General features: G+C 40.8%; 1 protein-coding gene across 3 annotated transcripts in view; it reads right to left on the bottom strand.

Annotated features, from left to right (window-relative positions):
- Positions 1-3,755: 3,755 nt before the first annotated feature.
- LPGAT1 (lysophosphatidylglycerol acyltransferase 1) overlaps positions 3,756-17,818 on the bottom strand; it is a 61,444-nt gene continuing 47,381 nt past the window's right edge. For all 3 annotated transcript variants that reach the window (XM_014264401.3, XM_074537115.1, XM_074537116.1), the window contains 2 exons: positions 13,188-13,294; positions 3,756-9,696 (listed from right to left, as the gene is read on the bottom strand). In XM_014264401.3, coding sequence (XP_014119876.1) covers positions 9,545-9,696; positions 13,188-13,294 — 259 coding nt within the window. In that variant the 3' untranslated portion in view covers positions 3,756-9,544. The remainder of the gene's footprint in view (positions 9,697-13,187; positions 13,295-17,818) is intronic.

Below are 17,818 nucleotides of genomic sequence, written 5' to 3'. Positions count from 1 at the left end.
AGTATTTAAATAAATTATTATAGGACAATCAATTCTCTGAATGTTGTAATAAAAAGCAGAAGGAACTTAACTATGCAGGTGATGGATCTACCACAATGAGAACAGAAATTTAAATAGTTCAGAGAAATGCTCAGCTGTGGTAGACTGACAGGGGATATAAAAGCAGGAAAGGTAGAGGGGAAAAGCTACATCAGGGTTTGGTGTTTTCTTTTAAACCTCTCATAACACAAGAGGAAAGGAAGAACCAATGCAAACTCAGAAGATTTATAAGGACTGAAACTTTTTCTGAAAAAAGTGCTCTTCTGACAGAGTTTCCAAGTGGCCTGCAGGACTCATTAACCTTCCCAAGCTCAAAAATCATCAGTTCAACAAAATAAAACCAAAAACTAAATGAACAAACCCTGACAGGAAGGAGCTAAACTGAAAGTAAAACAAAAGAGGGTTGTAAATTTCAGTGGGCCAGGATATAAACCAACTTCTAGTGGAAGGATTAGGAAGAAAATTCCTATATATAGCAAGGTTATTTGGTGCTTGTCCACTCCAGGGATCCTTACAATTTTCTCTGAGGCACTTGTCCTGACTATTCTGGGTGTGAGGATAATGGCTCAGACATATCTGGGGCCTGATTCTCTATGCAGCTCTCTATGCATCTGTGCTTATATAAGAAAGAAAGATATTTTAATAGTTACTCCAGAGATGCAAATGATTAATCTGAAAAATTAGCATTGTATTTATTGCTATTTCTTGCAGAATTGGGGTTTGTAAGCCTGGAGCAGAAAACAGAAATGTTGCATTGAGAAGGTAAAAGCATAAAAAAAGAATTTGCCACCTAGCTGCTAATGAAATTCTAAGCTTCACAGAGGTTTGGACCAAAGCCCATGAATTATTTAGCCTTGTTACCTGCATAATGTAGGTCACAACCTCCCTCTGTAATTAGGCTAAACAGTACCTACTTCTATTTCAGCTCTGTAATAAAACATTTAAGGCAACAGTTCTGATTTCAGGACTTGAAGGATGGGGAACTGAAAACATGCCCAAGCTGGGGCTTTCCCTCCCTTCCTCATCCTGAGCTCAGCTCATTATATTCTGCATGGAAGTGCTGCCTCCTCAGACTTTTCTTTCCAACCTGGAGTCCATGACTGACAGCAACTGCTGAGTACTTGTACATAGCAAAGTGGTATTTTACTTAACCCTTGGATAAGCTAAGCAGGCAAGACTTCCTTCTTTCTCTAAAAATTTTGCAGATTAACTTTGTAGCTTTAATTGCCTCTGCCTGGGGTCTTTTAGAGGTTGTGTTGGTACAGCTTCACTTCATGTGTGTAAGGCTTATTCAATGATTAATGCTAAAAATCAATCTTGACCTAGATCCTTCTCTCAGCAAACGAGAGACACTTGGGTAAGGGCCTCACAGGAGCAGGTGTCAGAGGCAACCTTTGGTGACTGTTGTCACCTACAGGTGCTTCTGCCCACTTAGCAAATCCTCAGCTGCCTGTTCTGAACTTTAGGGATCAGCTCTGGTACCAACATGGAACATCAAACTGCATCTTGTATTTCCCATGAGGTTTGGCTGAGTAAGAAAAACCAACAGTTACTGCCTTAAGTGACAGTGCAATCAAGACTTAATATTGGAATAAACAGAAGTGGGAGAACATTTTTTTTACAGAAATTTATCTAGTGCCACCTAAGCAACATTGCTTCAGGAAATATTACTGCAGGCCTGTGGCCAATTAAAGAGCTTAGTTTTAAGACTTTACTAAATGTTAAATATTATTCACATCTGCTTTTGTCATCAGCTTTGGATAAGGAATCTCCTGAAAAAGCAACCCCACCCACCTTACAGGATACAAGGTTCAGCTCTGAAGGCTTTTAAAATTGCTTGTCCACAAGGTCCTGTAAATTGCTTGGCCATGGTGTAACAGAGCAGAGCACTGCACATAAAATGTTCCGCTGGTTTTGCCAGCTGCAAGAGAGGATTTAGTCAGAGCAGAGGCAAAAAACAGAACAAAACAAAACCAAACCAAACCCAAAACCAAACCAAACCATCAGTTCTAACAGATTCTAAGTTTGGAATTTTCAATGCAGGAAAGTGACTGTCTCATCCAGTGAAGGGAGCTTCTTCTCATCTCTTTTTGTCAGGCATCTCTCTGACATCTTGTGCCCTCAAGGCAGAAGTGCAGGACAGCCCTTATCTGACATTTCTGGGTTTCTCCCCTTCAAATCCTTGCTGATGAGGAAGACCCAGTGTGTCTGCCTAAGACAAGTGCAGAGAGAAGGGAATAGCAGAACAGTATCAGAACATCTTCAGTGTTGCCAAAAGCACAGGAGTAGAAAACCCAACAGTTTCACTTAAGGGGAAAACACTGACAGGCTCTTCTTTTCTGTCTTGCCTTGCCACTTTGAGTCAATATTCAATATATGGTCTCACTAATGTTGCAGAGGGACATCCTGCTACCCTCTGCTCCTACTTGGTCTATCTGCTCAAAGGGTCAAACCTTCCCTTTCATTTACTTCCATGTGTTTACAATAGAAATGCCACTGCAGCCCTCAGTTGCCAGAATTTCTCAACTCTTGTGTTTTCTGGTTGATTTCTCTTCCTGGAAGCCATCTGTTCCTAGTGGCTAGATGACCTTCCTTTTGCTCAGCATCAAACATACACTGCACTAGGTGACTCTGACCATTTAGCAACTTGTCCTCCTTAACAACAAATCAGTAATAAAAAGTGCGTTATTTAACAGAATTTATGAAAATATTGCACACAGTTGAACAAATCTGCAGAACTGTACTAGCTAATTGAAAAAATCTTCTCTTCAAAAGTAATTCAGTATAAATTGACCTTTTTGTTTTTCTTCATCAGGTTCTCAAGTGAGATTATAAAACACCAGCTCTATTGTGGCAGATAATAATGAGCCACATTTGCCATCTGATTTAGTCTTGTAGTTCTATTGAGCAAGACCAGTGTTGCTTTTTCCCAAAGCCACACAGAAGAGCTCTACTGAGGTTACCTTATTATTTACACTTTGTATAGACCTAGAGTTTGATCTTATTGATCCCTTTCACAACATCCACTTTTTTGGAACTTCCAGTTTCCCAAGACAAACTTAAAAATCTGCATGCCACCTTTAATCCAGTACCTATCTGTTTTCAGCAGCCTTTAATACTTACACAATAACGCCACTTACAACTAATTGATGATTTATTTTAAAGCAAAAATACTGGCAGCCTTTTATCAGCTGTACCAGATCCCAGCACTAGGTGCTCTGAAATTCCTGATGCACCACTTCTCCAAGCTCATGGAGAAATCTTAGTCAAACCTGGCACAAAACCAGATTGACATTAGAAAGGACAATTGACCCAAAAGACTTCTTCCTTATTCCACAGAGAGCCCAAGGACATATGGGAAGTTTAAGTTAACAGATTTTAGCTACAGAAAGGTACTGACCAGAAAACCTCTTTTTTTCTCCCCCAGGAGACACCTTTTCTTTTCCTTTGAGATCAAAGTAACTGCAGCATGTAACACCTGAGCACCTCAGGGGCCTGGTTTGTTACCTGTAACCTTTCATTATTTTTCACAGGATGATTTTTTTTTTGTTAAATCAAGACAAAAATGTTTTTTTTTTGTAAACCAGAGTAGGCACTCAAGACATTCACATACCTTTTAAATTTGCTGTTTCTGCTGAAATTAGTGGTCTTTAGGAATGAAGAGCATCCTTTCAGAAAAGCTGATAGCTACAAGAACAGCAAAAATGACAATAGAGTCCTGAGAGATAAAAATTTATTTATCTGATCAGCATGTCATGATATGGTCACAACTCATACAGCTGACATTCTTATAGCCAAGAGGGATGTTTTTTCTTTTTAAAAATACATTTTTCTTTCCAGCAGGAAGGATTTTTTAAAAACAAACATTTCATACTAGGCAGGAATTAAAAACAATGGCTTTTTCAATATGACAACACGGCTGGTAAGCACTGGATACCCCACCAGTGTCTTAATATTCAGATTTCAAGTTTTCCCTCCCACTCCCCAGTTCCCCCCACCCCACACAAAAAAACACCACACAGAAAAACAAGACAAAACCCGGATGGGAAACAAAGAGGTAGACATCACTACAACTATGGCGCTGTTTGGAATTGTGCAAGATGTCTCACGGTGCTCCAAGAGTTCCTTTTCCCTTCACTAGACATTGCAGAACTGGGCCCCAGCACTGAACTCCAGAGGTGCCAGGGCTGCAGAACGGGTGGGGCTGTCCCACCCGGCATTGCTCTGCCCAGCTGGGGTTGCTTAAAATCACATCCCTCTTTAAAACTATGGATCTCACGACGACAACAGCCTCTCCCCAGCAAGGCTGGAGCCACATCCTTCTAGGAGGCAAACCAGGCTCAAGGGGGCTCAGGTTCTGCTCTTGGCATGCCCTCAGCTCTCAGAAACTGTAGAAGACTCATGGCTACAGTGGCTTCCAGAGGAACTCTGCAGCTGGGCACTAGCACAGCTTCCAGCGGGTGCTGCAGTGAGTGAGGGCTGCAGAAGCTGCTGCCCCCTCTCTCCTCATGCTCCACACTTGCCACCTCTGGCACTGAAACATTTGTCTCTGTGTCCTTCCTAATAAGCAATGTCATCTGTCACAAATTAACACTGCAGCTGTAAAGTGAACCCAAGAGTTATTTTACTATTTGTTGTGTTTATGGTAAGCACAGTAAAAGTTGTGTATCCATTAGTTATAAGCACAATAAATACAACCATCAAAGAAAATCTTCTCATATATTAAGGATCAGAAGCACATGAAATAGTCTTGAAAAAAAATCAACTGTATTTTTGCCACAGCAAAAAAAACAAAACAAACAAACAAAAAAACCCCATCCCAAAACAAACAAAAAACCAAACAAAAAACTCCCCACAACAAAAAAAACCCAAAAAACCAAAACAAAACCCCAAAAAACAACCCCCCCCAAAAAACCCCAAAACTCCCAAAACCAAACAAATAAAAACAAACAAACAAAAAACCAAAACAAGAAAAAACCCAAACCGAAACAAAAAAAAAAAAAACCCAGCCCAGGGAAAAGAAAGAGAAATGCTGCTTCTGGTATCTTTCTACATTTCTGAAAGACATCTTGGCTACTGGAAAGATTTTATAAAAAAATACCCAATGAAATAAATTCAGCAAAATAATTCCAAACATCACCAGCCCTTTGCAAAACCATTGACAGTCACTCCAGGTTTCCACATTTTACCACATGAAACAAAAATGCAGGTAACAGAGAAGGGAAGGAGAAAACTGGAGGTGAAGGTAACTGCTATAAAAAAACCCTTTTCATCATACAGTATGAACATCATGGTGGAGTAATTTTAAGTAACTAGCTCATTTTAATAGGACAGTTGTTCAGTGAATAATTACTTCATTATCTCATGATAAAATAAAAGGTCTAACTTTAAAATGCATAAAGTCCTTCCAATGACGACTTCTATCACAGCCAGGCAGTCTACAGCTCTTACAGAAAAAGCAGAGCTGCTCAGAAGCATTTCTAATATATGCAGACATTTTGAACCAGAGTATGGTTTCCATTTTGCTCTTCCCATTTATTTTTTAAAAGAAGCGTAAAAACTATCAAGTATGCAATTTTGCAAAATAACCCTTTATTTCATATGGCTCCATTATTTCCAAAAAATACAGAACCCCAGATGTGTAACTATTTTGTGTGATTGTATCAGATCACCACAAAATCTTCAGCTGACTGTCAAGAGAATGCATCCAAGCCTGGGCTCGTGGTTTGGAAATCCCAGTTTTAGGTACCTTTGGTCCCAAAATTTACGTCAAGGCAAAGCGGAGCAGTTGAATCCTGTCACACACAGTGATCGGTATCTGTTATTATCTTGTACAAACAGGTGAGAAAAGTTAACAGCACTTTATGGCAGTGTCACACAAAGAAAAGTTCTACCATCTGCAAGCCAAGTGAACAAGAACAGTACCACAGTGATCGCTTTATTTTTACTGCAAGAAGATGCACCTTATTTGTGACGCGGGGGGAGGAGGGAGAGGGAAGCTTTTCATTTTCCAGGAAATCTAGGTAAACTGAAATTTCACTTTTCAACATCTGGTGATAGCAACTTTAAAAAAGGAAAAAAACAAAAAGAAGAAGAAAAAGAAACACAACTGTGGCAAGATTCAACAGAACCACATGTGGAACCCAAGTGAGACTGAAATGACGGCGCACTCACCCCAGGGCACTGAGGAAACTGCTTGGTGTGGATGGACAGGTGCTCTTCACATCATGGGATTCACAGAGCAGCAAAGCTAAACCGTGAGGACTGACACAACTTCAACTCTAACAACTTCTTTATGAACAATTAAACATAGAAACGTGGAGATGTTTTGTGGGCAACCCTGGCAGAGAACCATCTTTATTTTTATTATCTGCAATGCACTCAGATTGCTCTGTTCTCACTTCTGTGTGCAACAGCTTTCAGTTGGAATTTTTTCTGTGAATTTTTCATTTTTGATAATTTTACACATTTTTCCATTATTTTTCCCCTAATATAAATTCAATGTGATATTAATTTGTGATCAGCTGTACAGTTCATTCATGTTTCTAGCAAAACACATTTTGAACTCTCCAGAGGAGGCAACCCATGGATGGTGCAGCAAAATGCCCAGAACTGCAGCCAAGTGCCAGAAGGTAGAACCAAACTGCAGCAGACAGAAATTTGTGTTTTACAGACTCACCTGCTAAGCTCCAGACAGTCTGGACCAGCACGGTATTTTTAGCACTGAATTTCCTACATACTGTATCCATTTTACATTCTTCCCTTCATAGCAAAACTTATTTTATCCAATTTATTATCTTTCATGAAGCAGCATCCAGGATCATGCTGGGAGGCTCCTCTGGTGTTGCTTTCCCACAGTTTCATTCTGGTGTCACCCACAACTTGGCTGTACAGAGCTGTGTGTCAGGCATTCTTCACAATTCCCAGTGCAGGCACGAGAGAAGCCTGGGACTGACACCGTTTCCACACCCTACTGAAACAACAACCAGTGCTTGGAAACAAACCTCTTGTAAGAGTAAGAACTACAGAGGAACAAAGTGAAAATGAACAGGACCAGATCAATCAAACGCTTGTCTGAAACATGACTGTGCAGTGCCCATTTCTTGAGGCAGCACGTGAACACTTGCTACTGACTGCAACCCACTGGGAAAATAAAAATACTGCATTTGACAAAACAAGATGCTCTTACATGGAGTTCACAGGGTCTATAAGGAACAATCTCCTGATGGGAGTAACTGCTGTGCATTCTGCTTATATAAACTTCCCTTTTTGCATCAGTCCAGTCTGTCCTAGCTCAAAATAAAATGAGCTGTACTCTGGGCATCTCTGTGGCTCTGATCGAACTACATGGGGGAGGACAGCAAGTGAGTAGCTTGCCACCTGCCTTTTGGAGTTGAAAGAGTCAGTCCCATGGGCAGCAGAAACAACCACTTACACACAGCAGTGCTGGGCTGCCCCAACACCCCCCTGTCAAATGGCAGATTAAATACATTCATTCCATCAGCTGAACTTCAGCAAGAACAACATGAAACAACAAAACTCCATGGACTCCCTTCCCTGTCATGGCACAGCTACCTCTTTTTAATTGTTACACCAGAATTCAGGTGCAGAGATGGTATTTATAAACAGCATCCTGCCTCAAACATGAAGCTATTGGCAACCACTGTACTTTTCCTCCAGCCTCCTGTGGAGTCAGGCAGGGAACACACACTTCAGGAGACCTCACTGTGGTGTCATTTTGCATCCATCCCCACAGAGCAACCACTGCTGCACGAGGAGGGGCAGGGATGGCGTATTTGACAAAGTATTTTTCCACAAAGCCAGGGGAAATTGGCACTGCCTCGTGTTTTGGTAGGCTCTTTGCCCCCCCCACAGAAAGAGAACACTGGCAAGGTTTTGTATTCTGCACACCACCTCCTGTGATTCATGTAGCAGCAGAGGGAGACAGAAGGGGAATCAATATTGCTAGCTCAGAGCCAAAACTACTGAGGGCTTACTTTGTTCTCAACAAAATTACTCTGTAGAAGGCAGCATGCCAACATCTGAAGTTCTGGCTACCCTGCCTGTATTTAGAGAGATTAGTTTTATTTTAGGAACCGTTCTCGCAAATCTGTGCATAATCACATAAACACAATGCCAACCAGACCTGCCAGAAGTAAGGCTGTACATCACTGACATCCTTTCAAAAGGATCCTGCACTACACATCTGAAAGTGTCCTCTGTTCCCATCTGCCCTTCAGTTCAACCCCTCCTTATTCCAGTAAGATTTTAGTGGTGAGCTAATTAATACTGCCCTCCATGTAGTTATTCAGAATATTTACCATACTTATTTTTTCAGTAGTATCTTCCTACAGATTTATGATAGCAATTTTACCTATTTTTTTCTTTTTATGAAACTAGTTTTTCTTCTATTTCTCCTTAGCAAAACATTAAGATGGTTGGCATTTAATTATTGAAACTCTCCCACAAGTATATTTAGCACTGTTGCAACTAGCAGGGAGAAAAAGGCCTCTATAAACCACTCCAAGGTCACCTTGGTTGGACTGCAGTATACAAAATACAAATGTGGCTAAAAATCACCAGCAGCACCAGCAGACCTTCAGAAACAGCTAGAATAACTCTGCCTTTCAATGTGTGACAAATAAAGCTTCCCTCTGTTCCCTACGTTTTATGTCTTTCCTTCACTGACTTTTCACCTTGGAAAGTGCATTTTCAAAACTGATGGTGAGGGTTTAGCTGCATTCTGAGCAAAAAGGGAATTGAACCGAGTGACTTAGTATTTTCCAAGTTTCCCTATAACAAGAGACACTGGTAGCACATGGAACTTGGAGAGCTGATGGCAAGACCACAGCAGGGATGGGCTGATTCATCCCACATGGACAGCTTTTAATCACACTGTGATGCTGCAATGCTTGTGTGAGGACCAGGGCCTCAGAGGACAGACCTGACACCAGATCTTATTTGGGTGTTGGGCTCAGATCGATGTGTCTGCTACAACAACTGCTGACTGCGTAGCCACAAGGACACCTCCACAGCTCTGCTGAGGATTCTGACTCCAGCACAATGAGCTGCAGTAAAGTACACGTTGTGCAAATGAGGAATCTCTACCACACCAATGCTGTACACACTACTGAAGAGACAAGTTGCTGAATTTTCTGAGCTCTAACTACAATGCCAAGAAATACTTGTGGTGACAAAGCTTTCTTGTCACAGACATTCTTCTACGGTGGTTGTACGATTGCACCTTTTGTCCAAATGCTGAATTTGCTTAAGTGTGGGTGAGAGTATACATTTTTAAAAATACAGACAATTCTTAAAATAATACATCATCAGGTCACTATGTTACTGATCTTCACTTTTAGTGGAGTTTAAAATTCCCCCAAAGAGAGGTAAAAGTCCATCCAGTATTTTCCTTTACTCTTGAATATTCACATTTGCACATACAACATGATACTCATTTGCAAGAGCCTGGATTCCCATTGTGTCCTCAGGTCCCATTCCACTTTTAAAATAGGCAACGGTACAAATACTGAAAGAGGCAGTACCACATCCCTCCTGACAAAAATGCAAAAGATTGTATGGCAACCAGCCACAGGTTACTGAGGGTCATCTCCCGAGAAATCGCTTTTGTCTGACCCTGGGGTGGTGGAAAAGCTCCTGCAAGAGAAAAGAAAACACATTTAATGCTTTGCCCAGGGATGACAGCCTTAATGCACTTTATAGCTTCTCTACTGCTTGTCCCAGCAATGGTGCCCACACACAATTAACTGGGTACTGCTCTATGCTTTAATGCTGTCAAATTTATGAAAGATTCTCCAGAAGCCTTCAGGAAAATAAAAATCCCCAAACCAAAACACAATCCCTTAATTAATAAGAGTAATTTTGATTTCCTTATAAACTTTAAGCATAAACCTGAAAGCTTTCCTTAGAAGCTGCTATGACTGTACTCAACCTTTGCAGAGAGATCCAACTGTCAACTAAATTTTGTGTTATTTTTGATTTCTATTAGTACCTCCATGATCAAATTGAATGGATTCCATATTAAACTCTACAGCTGTTTGGTGGTGATACTGAATACTGTGAAGAAGCAACACACATATGTTCTTGAGGTTCCTCTTGAAAATGTAAATACACACACAACACCCCTTCTTTAAAGAACAGTTCCCCATATTGTTTGAACACTCAGTCATACTGACTAAGGAAACATTATCATTGGCATGGAGCTTTCTAGAAATTCTTTACTGAAATCCTTGCTTAGTTGGGAAAGACTGGAAGAGAGTCATCTGACAATAAAATTTGGTTTTTCCATACTTTGACTTTTTCTCACTTGCTACACTAAATTAAATGTGCCTGAATACATCAGAGTTTTATGACTGCAAGCAAACTATTTGCATCATATATATATAATATATAATATATATTTACATAATATATAATATATATTTACATCAGCATATTAAATCATCTGTGTTACACTGTACTGAGATGCACAAAGACTTGATGACACAAAGCACTTTTATTGCTGTTAATCCTGAACAGGGGATAGAAAACTCTGAATTACACCAGAGAAGATAATGTACTTGATGCAGCATTATGGAGTCTCAACTTCTCTAAGAAGAAAATGAAATTAATGATTCAAAGAGTAAAGATGCAGCAATGTCAATTTTTAATCTTGGGAACCACACAATTTGGGCAATTAGATACCATCAGCAGCTTATCTCTGTGCTTCACATTTGCAGTCACTGGAGGAACTGCAATCAAGCATTTGAGACAAAGCTTTTCTTCCTGCATGAATGCTCTTAATTAAAAAAAAAAAAAAAAAGCAAACAAGGAAAAAGCCTAAAAGCATCCTTGATGAGCCCCATCCACCTCTCCCTGGCAGGTATTTCACACTTGGGCAGATCTGCTACATCATTATTCCCCAGTAACTCACAGCTAAGCTTCTATCTGGCCACTCTAGGCTAGATTTGTTCTTCCATGGCCCATTTGTTTTTCTGTACCAACACTGACCTCTGCTTTAAATACCTTTTCTTTTTCCCCGGTAGGTACAGAGAGCTGTCTCCCCCTCTCCCTCCCAAGGCAGCTCTGCCCCTTCCCTTTCCCAGCTGAGACAAGCCAAGTACTTTTAGCTGTCCTTCACAGAAACAACTCCACCTTCCCTTAATCTCAGCTCTGATTAGCTGTCCCTCTTCCCAGTTCCATTTATATTCCTTGACAGGAAGAATGGACAGTATGCAGACTTCCAGATGCGGTTTCTGATCTGGCACAACAAGGAGTGTTCCATAGCATTAGGGAAGCCATTCCTTACTCTTTTCATCACCTCACACCACGTGGCTTCTGAGCACAGGGAAGGAGCAGCACAATGATTTCAGAACATCATCACTCTTTTCCAACTGCTCCTAGTTTATGGTTGGAGTTTTTTTCCTTAATTGGTCCCCAAGGGTTTTTGTCCTGCTAAATGAAATCTCACTTGTGTTACTGCAGGCTTCAAGGTTGTCTTGCTGAAGAGTTCAGAGAAATCAAGAACTTGCCAATACAAGTTTTCCACTAACTGCCTAAAACAGGAGTCTGTTACCTGCAGCTATTAACTTGAAATGGTTCTAATTTTATAAATGAAATGTGCAAAATGCACCTGTAAATAATTATGGGATTAGCTTAATGTCAAATTGTAGGCATACTTTTTCTTTTGGTTTGGATTTCCAGAGGTCTAATATTACAGATTATTTAAGTTCTTGACACTTAAGAGTACAGCAAAATGGAGAAAGGTGCTCTGGGCTTTGTTTCTTTCTCTTCCCAAATAAAAGTAAGCCAAGAAATGAATTCTTGGCTTAGTCAATGCAACCTTTTAAAGTTTCACGGAGCACTAAATGTTACTCCAGCTTTTTGAAGTAAGCTTTAGTAAGAGAGAGTAGTTCCCAAGCAGTGTGTATTGTAGAATAATATAATGATAACAATAATAATGATTGATTCGAACAGAAACAGCCCTAAGTCTTAAAACCACCCCCTCCTGTGACCATGGGCCAGGTGAGTACAAAGCCTCAGGGACTCCTGAGCAGCCTGAGCAGCCTCAGGGACTCCTCTCAGAGTCAACCTCAGGACTTTTCCAAGGGGTTCCCAAAAACTGCAGCAGCACTTTTTCAATAGGCCAACTAAAGCAATGCAAGCAAGTTCTCAAAAAGCATAAATGGCAGTAACTCTAAATTATACTAATTTATGCCTAATAAGGTCCTATGTCACAGCATTTACATTTAAAACATGTCTTTATTAATTCATACTGATTGCACTGGCAAATTATTACCGATTATGCTATTTTGGTAGTGCATTTTAATGAATAAACCTGATTATATTAATTATACTCTCAGAAATTCTGGACTAGTTAGATTTTCTAGGTATGACTTATTGAAATAGCATAAAATAATGTCACAAAACAAAGAATTCTTTACAATGTATTTGCTACATGTGTATTTTAAAATATATTCACAAAGTTATTTGTCTAATAAAGTCCAATATATACATTTGGATGTGATTTATATAGCACAGTCTGAACTCTGCCATCAATGGTGGCTGAGTGACAGCAACATTTCATAAAACAGAATACAACTGTGGGTTGTTAAAGAATTCTATTAATCTCTTTAAGCATTTGGATTGATAAATTAGGTACTCAAAACTAAATTAAAGCAGACTTTGCAATAAATCACCTCACAGAAGAAGCATCTTCATTTAACACAGTCACCCAGGAATATTAAACTCAACTGATTTGAGACACTGAACACTTCCCATCAACAACTGTGATGCACAGGGCTGCAGATCACAGCTCCAGAAAGTGAGCCATGTAATTCTCACAGGCCCTTCCAATCATGCTTCAATCATGGAGCTTTGCCATGAAGTCCCAGAGCAGCACATTTCACAGCTGAGCTGTGTGTTACTTTTTTGACAGGTCCCAAATGCTACCCTACTTCTAATGTTGCCCAGGTAATTTACCTTTCCTAGATAATTCTTTAATCATACCTTTTGCCACATAAAAAGCAGTAATAAATAGCAGTAATTGTATCACACATGCAAAGGAATTACACATTCCTGAACCATTCTGAGATCCTTGTAAGGAAAGCCATTAGCAAAGCAGTTCTCTCTGCTAGGTATCATCCTACCTGTTTCATAGAAATGTGTCAAGAGGTTCTCCTTTTCAATGAATCGTTGATACAGCCAGTTTGTGAGAGCTTCAGGCTCTAAAGGTACATCCTTCACTGGAAAAATCCTATCAAAGAAACAAACACAAATTAAATCTAGCAAATGTATTCTGCATGTGGAGAACAAAACTCTTCTGCCCCAGCCCACCACAAACCAGAGAGAACAAGACTTTTGTATAAATCTAGCTGCATGATTTGCACTCTCTCCAACTCACAGATCACAGAGGCATGAAGGGTACAAGAGTGGGAAACTCCAGGCTGCCATCCAGAACCACACAGAAGACACTGGCATCAGTCTCCACCAAATGCTGCACTACAGCTTTTGATAAAAACTACTAAGGCACTGGTTTGTTCTTTTTTTAATAGAATACCACCACACTATATTACTATTCCCTAAGAAGAATACAAACCAAGAAGAATGAAATAAATAAAAAAATGAGAAAGTTATTTCACAGCTTTGAAGAAACAATTGAGCAGGCAGAAGCCACATAATGACATCACTAAGCACCAACAGCTCTGCCACATCCCAGAAAACAAGCTCTCTGTGCTTTTCAAAGGATGCTGGCAGCTTTCTCTGGAATTTACAAGGCACATTTTACACTGAAAACTGACCCTGTACTCAAATATTGCTGCTCTGTTTTAAAAACACCAAGGGGAGAATTGTTAGTGTTTTGGTACTTCTATGCTGAATATTAGGTAGCTTAGAAAAACAGACACCTAGAGCAGAATTCACTGGGGTACACACACCCTGAAACTCCCAAATTACCCACCACACCTCACTGGATTATTTCAAAATAGAATTTCCAATCTCACAGTGAGTGTGAAACCTCCTCAGCAGACCCTCAGTGCCTTTTGATATATACAAGAACTTACACTTCCATAGTGTTGTACTGGCAGGCCAAGGCAGGAGAGATTTGTGTATCAGGCTAACCTGGAAAATTCACACTCTGAAATGCAAGGCCTTTACTGTAGGTTTCTCTTTCCACTGAGCTTCTCATTTACACCATGCTTCTATTTTCATTAGTGAATTTCCATTTCATTTTCAACACAGTCTTTCTCAACCAACCATACTGCAAAGAATTGGAAGTAACACCACAATCATCTGGGAAGTCTCTGGACACATACAGGAATTTCAGAATAAGAAAATAAGGCACTTCTGAAGAATGCTTTGTTGCTGTTATAATTTCAACATCTTTGCCAGCTTTGTTTATTTGTCATCTGTCCTTCCTCCTTTCAGTCTGATGCATGGAAAAATAAGCTGGAAATGAAGGAGTCAAGCAGCAAGCATTGCTCTAAGGAGTGAATTACAAACCACAGTGCTTTGGCATACAAAGACAACTTCAATATAAGGAGAGAACGACTTTATTTACACACCATGGTATCACCATGAACTCAGCTATCTCTGTAGCCTTTGGAGTAACTCTACCTACACCCTCCTGGCACTGTGGAGCTCTCTATGCTTCAGTAAAGCCAGTCTTGGTAACCAGAAATTAGCAACTGTTATCTCAGATAAAACAGAGTTTGAAGGAAAGTCTTTGCCCAAAGACAAATGTTATGAAATGGCGCTTCAGTAATCAGCTCAAGTTTTCAGTCTGCATATTAGGAACAAAGACAAACAAAGAACTATTTTATCTTGAAGCCCAGATGCTGTACAGCAGGTTAAAATTAAACCACCTAGCAGCAAGTAAAAAACACACCCACAGAGTAAGAACTATTTTGTTGAGGGCAGAACACTAAGAAATACTTACTCTGTGTCCCCAAACACAATTGGGCTGCCAAGCACTATTTTTACTCTCTTCTGCCAAGCTGCTGTGAAGAGATAAAAGGCTCAGCAACTGAATGTTGTGTTTCAGAGAGTATTTTTGAAGGACAGATACTTGCTTACACAGGTTTTAAGAGGGCTCACAACTAAGAGAACGTGTGTTGCCTCAGGACAGAAGTGCAGGGTTACCTGGCTTCACATGCAGTCTCCATTGTAGACTGTAAGATATTGTTCATCTCTGCCTTCACTTCTCCCTGACCTAATGGGTAACAACTCTGTTTTGTCAAGAACATTCCTCCTAATCTGGAAACATCACAGGATCTTGCAAGATACCTGCTAAAACAATTTCTGAGCTGGCACTTCAATGGAGCAGTGCAGTAGCACAGGTGATAGCAACTCTGTGAGAGACTAATGGAAGCACTGCACACCAATTCCCTGCTTGAATCCATCCAGGCTCTTGTGTGGATCAATAATGCTGCCAGAATGCTTCAATCTCTGGAGATAAACTGCTGCTCTGAAGTCTGAGAAGCAGCCACTGCTACACCCAGACTGAACAAACATTAACAGACTGAAAAACAACTGGTTTTCCAGTAATGCTACACTGGCTGCCACACTCAGCAATGGTAAGTGCTGGTGTATTTAGAAGCATTTTCAAATGTATTTTTAGATTATCCAGAGTTATTTTTACCAGCAGAACATTCTTACTAATGACTGATCTAAATTAGAGATTAAATATTACAAAAAAATCCTCAAACTCTGGAAAGAAGCCCTTTCTGTACTTGATAAGGCAAACTTAAACCCTCCTATATTTAAACTAAACATACTGCTAATGCCATGGTTCTCTGCCCATCAGATGGCTCAGCTGGCATCTGTGTTTTACAAGAACACTCTCTTGAAGGAGACTGGGTTCAGGAAGGTGAGTGAGCAAGTCTACTGTTACAGAACTCCCCACACAGGCAATCCAAAAGAACAGTAGAGAGCCACTGCTCTGACAGGAGCAGGGTCATCCCCACCACTGCATGCCGGCATCTGCCAGGTCCAGTGTTAAAAGATGGAGAAGAAAATTCCTTATTTTCAGTGAGACAGGGAAACAGGTGTCCATGTGGTCAGGCATGAGCATCAGCTTGGCTCTACCCCACCTTTGGGTGTGCAGGATCAGGAATGCCATTGGAAGCAAACAGCTTGCTTATCTCCTCAAGGGAATAAAATTTCATTGCACAGAACTGCCAAGGCAAGGAATAACATCAACATGTAACATCTGGAGCTCCTGGAGTCTCTGGGGCACTTGGATCTTTCTAGCTTTTGGACAAAACCAACTTCACATTCATTAAAATAAGAGCATCTTTATTCCTAGTGTGGCAAACAAGGAATTTAATAGGACTGGATAAGAAGTTGACCAGAAAATTCAAGCAGAATGGAAATACCTTTTTTTGCTCCTCATCACAGGAACAGCTGATTTTCTGTCCCCAGGAAAAGTGGGGAAGGGGCTAAAAGCAATGGCAGCATAGGCTGCACCCTGGGAAGTGAAAAGTGGTGGTGGAAATAAAGACACATTTCAATGGGAATCTGCTTCATTACTTCTTCCAGTAATGAAGCACCACCCTGCAGCTGGAGGTGGCAGCAGCTGCAGGGACAGTCTGGGTGCCTGACTGAGGGATGGCCACTTCTTAAACTGCTACACACATTTGTGTCCATGTCCCAAACCAGATTCTACTACAATAAATGACAGCCCAGGGAGAAAAAAAAGGATTTTAAAAACAAGGAGATCTAACTGCCAAAGACGTGCTGGCATATGTGAGAATTGTGGAGAATTAGCTACTGATAGGCTGTTTCTCAGAAGACACCAAAGGATTTTCAGAAATATTTAGAAACATTTATCTATTTTAAGTTGTCCTTAATGGAGAAACAACCTCTGTATTTAAATTCTGAAATTCATAGCTACCACTTTAACTACTAACTGCCTTTTATCACCTGTCCTACCCTGAATTGAAGTCCTGTATTACTTGCTACTCCATATAAGTATGATATTATTTGCTGCTTCAATGGCTCTAAATAAAGCCAGGACAGTGGAGGCTGTTGGTAGATGTCAGGCATGACCAAAAATAAGTCACTTGCGTAAAAAAGCGCATTAAAATACACTGCCAAACGGGATGCCCTTCTGCAACATTCATTCAGCAACCACAATGCACTTCATCTTATTTATAGCTCGGAGCCTGGCTTATTTCAATAGCTCTGTATCAATGCAGACACAAAAATAGAACTTGCTCAGCAGCTGACAGCTTGTTTCAGCAGGGGCACAGCACAAAGGCTGGCAGGGGAGGAAAGGGGACAGAGCTGGAGCAGCGTGTGTGACACCGCCATGCACGGCCAGCCCTGCGTCACAGCTGACTCAGGCTGGCTCTGACGTCAGGGCTGCTGCACACAGCCACTGTCACACAGCCCAGACGTGGCATGGGAGCAGCCAAGGGCACCACCCTGCAGGATGCAGGAAACCAAGGCAAAAACCAGCCCCACACCATCCCTGGCTGAGGGGATGCTGAGCACCGAGCCAGCTTCACAGCCTGGGGGTTTATATTTGCAGGTCTCAGGTTCTGCCAACAGAACTGCAGCACACAAGAAATCATTGCTGGAGAAAGCTGGTGTTCAGCTAAGAAACACCAAACCAATCAAACTAAACAAGTGCCTGGTGTGAAATGAAAAGAAACAAACCCCAGACTCGACTCATGGCACAGAAATGGTGGGAGCTGAGAAGGGCAGCCAGTCCATGGCCTTGCTACATGGACACCAAAGCACTCAGCTTATTTCTGCTGAGAGCAATTGCAGTGAGTCT

The sequence above is a fragment of the Zonotrichia albicollis genome, chromosome 3 (genome assembly GCF_047830755.1).
Source record: "Zonotrichia albicollis isolate bZonAlb1 chromosome 3, bZonAlb1.hap1, whole genome shotgun sequence".
NCBI classification, from domain to species: domain Eukaryota; kingdom Metazoa; phylum Chordata; class Aves; order Passeriformes; family Passerellidae; genus Zonotrichia; species Zonotrichia albicollis.
Note: the sequence above shows the minus strand (reverse complement) of the source record. Positions and strands in the feature narration are given on the sequence as shown.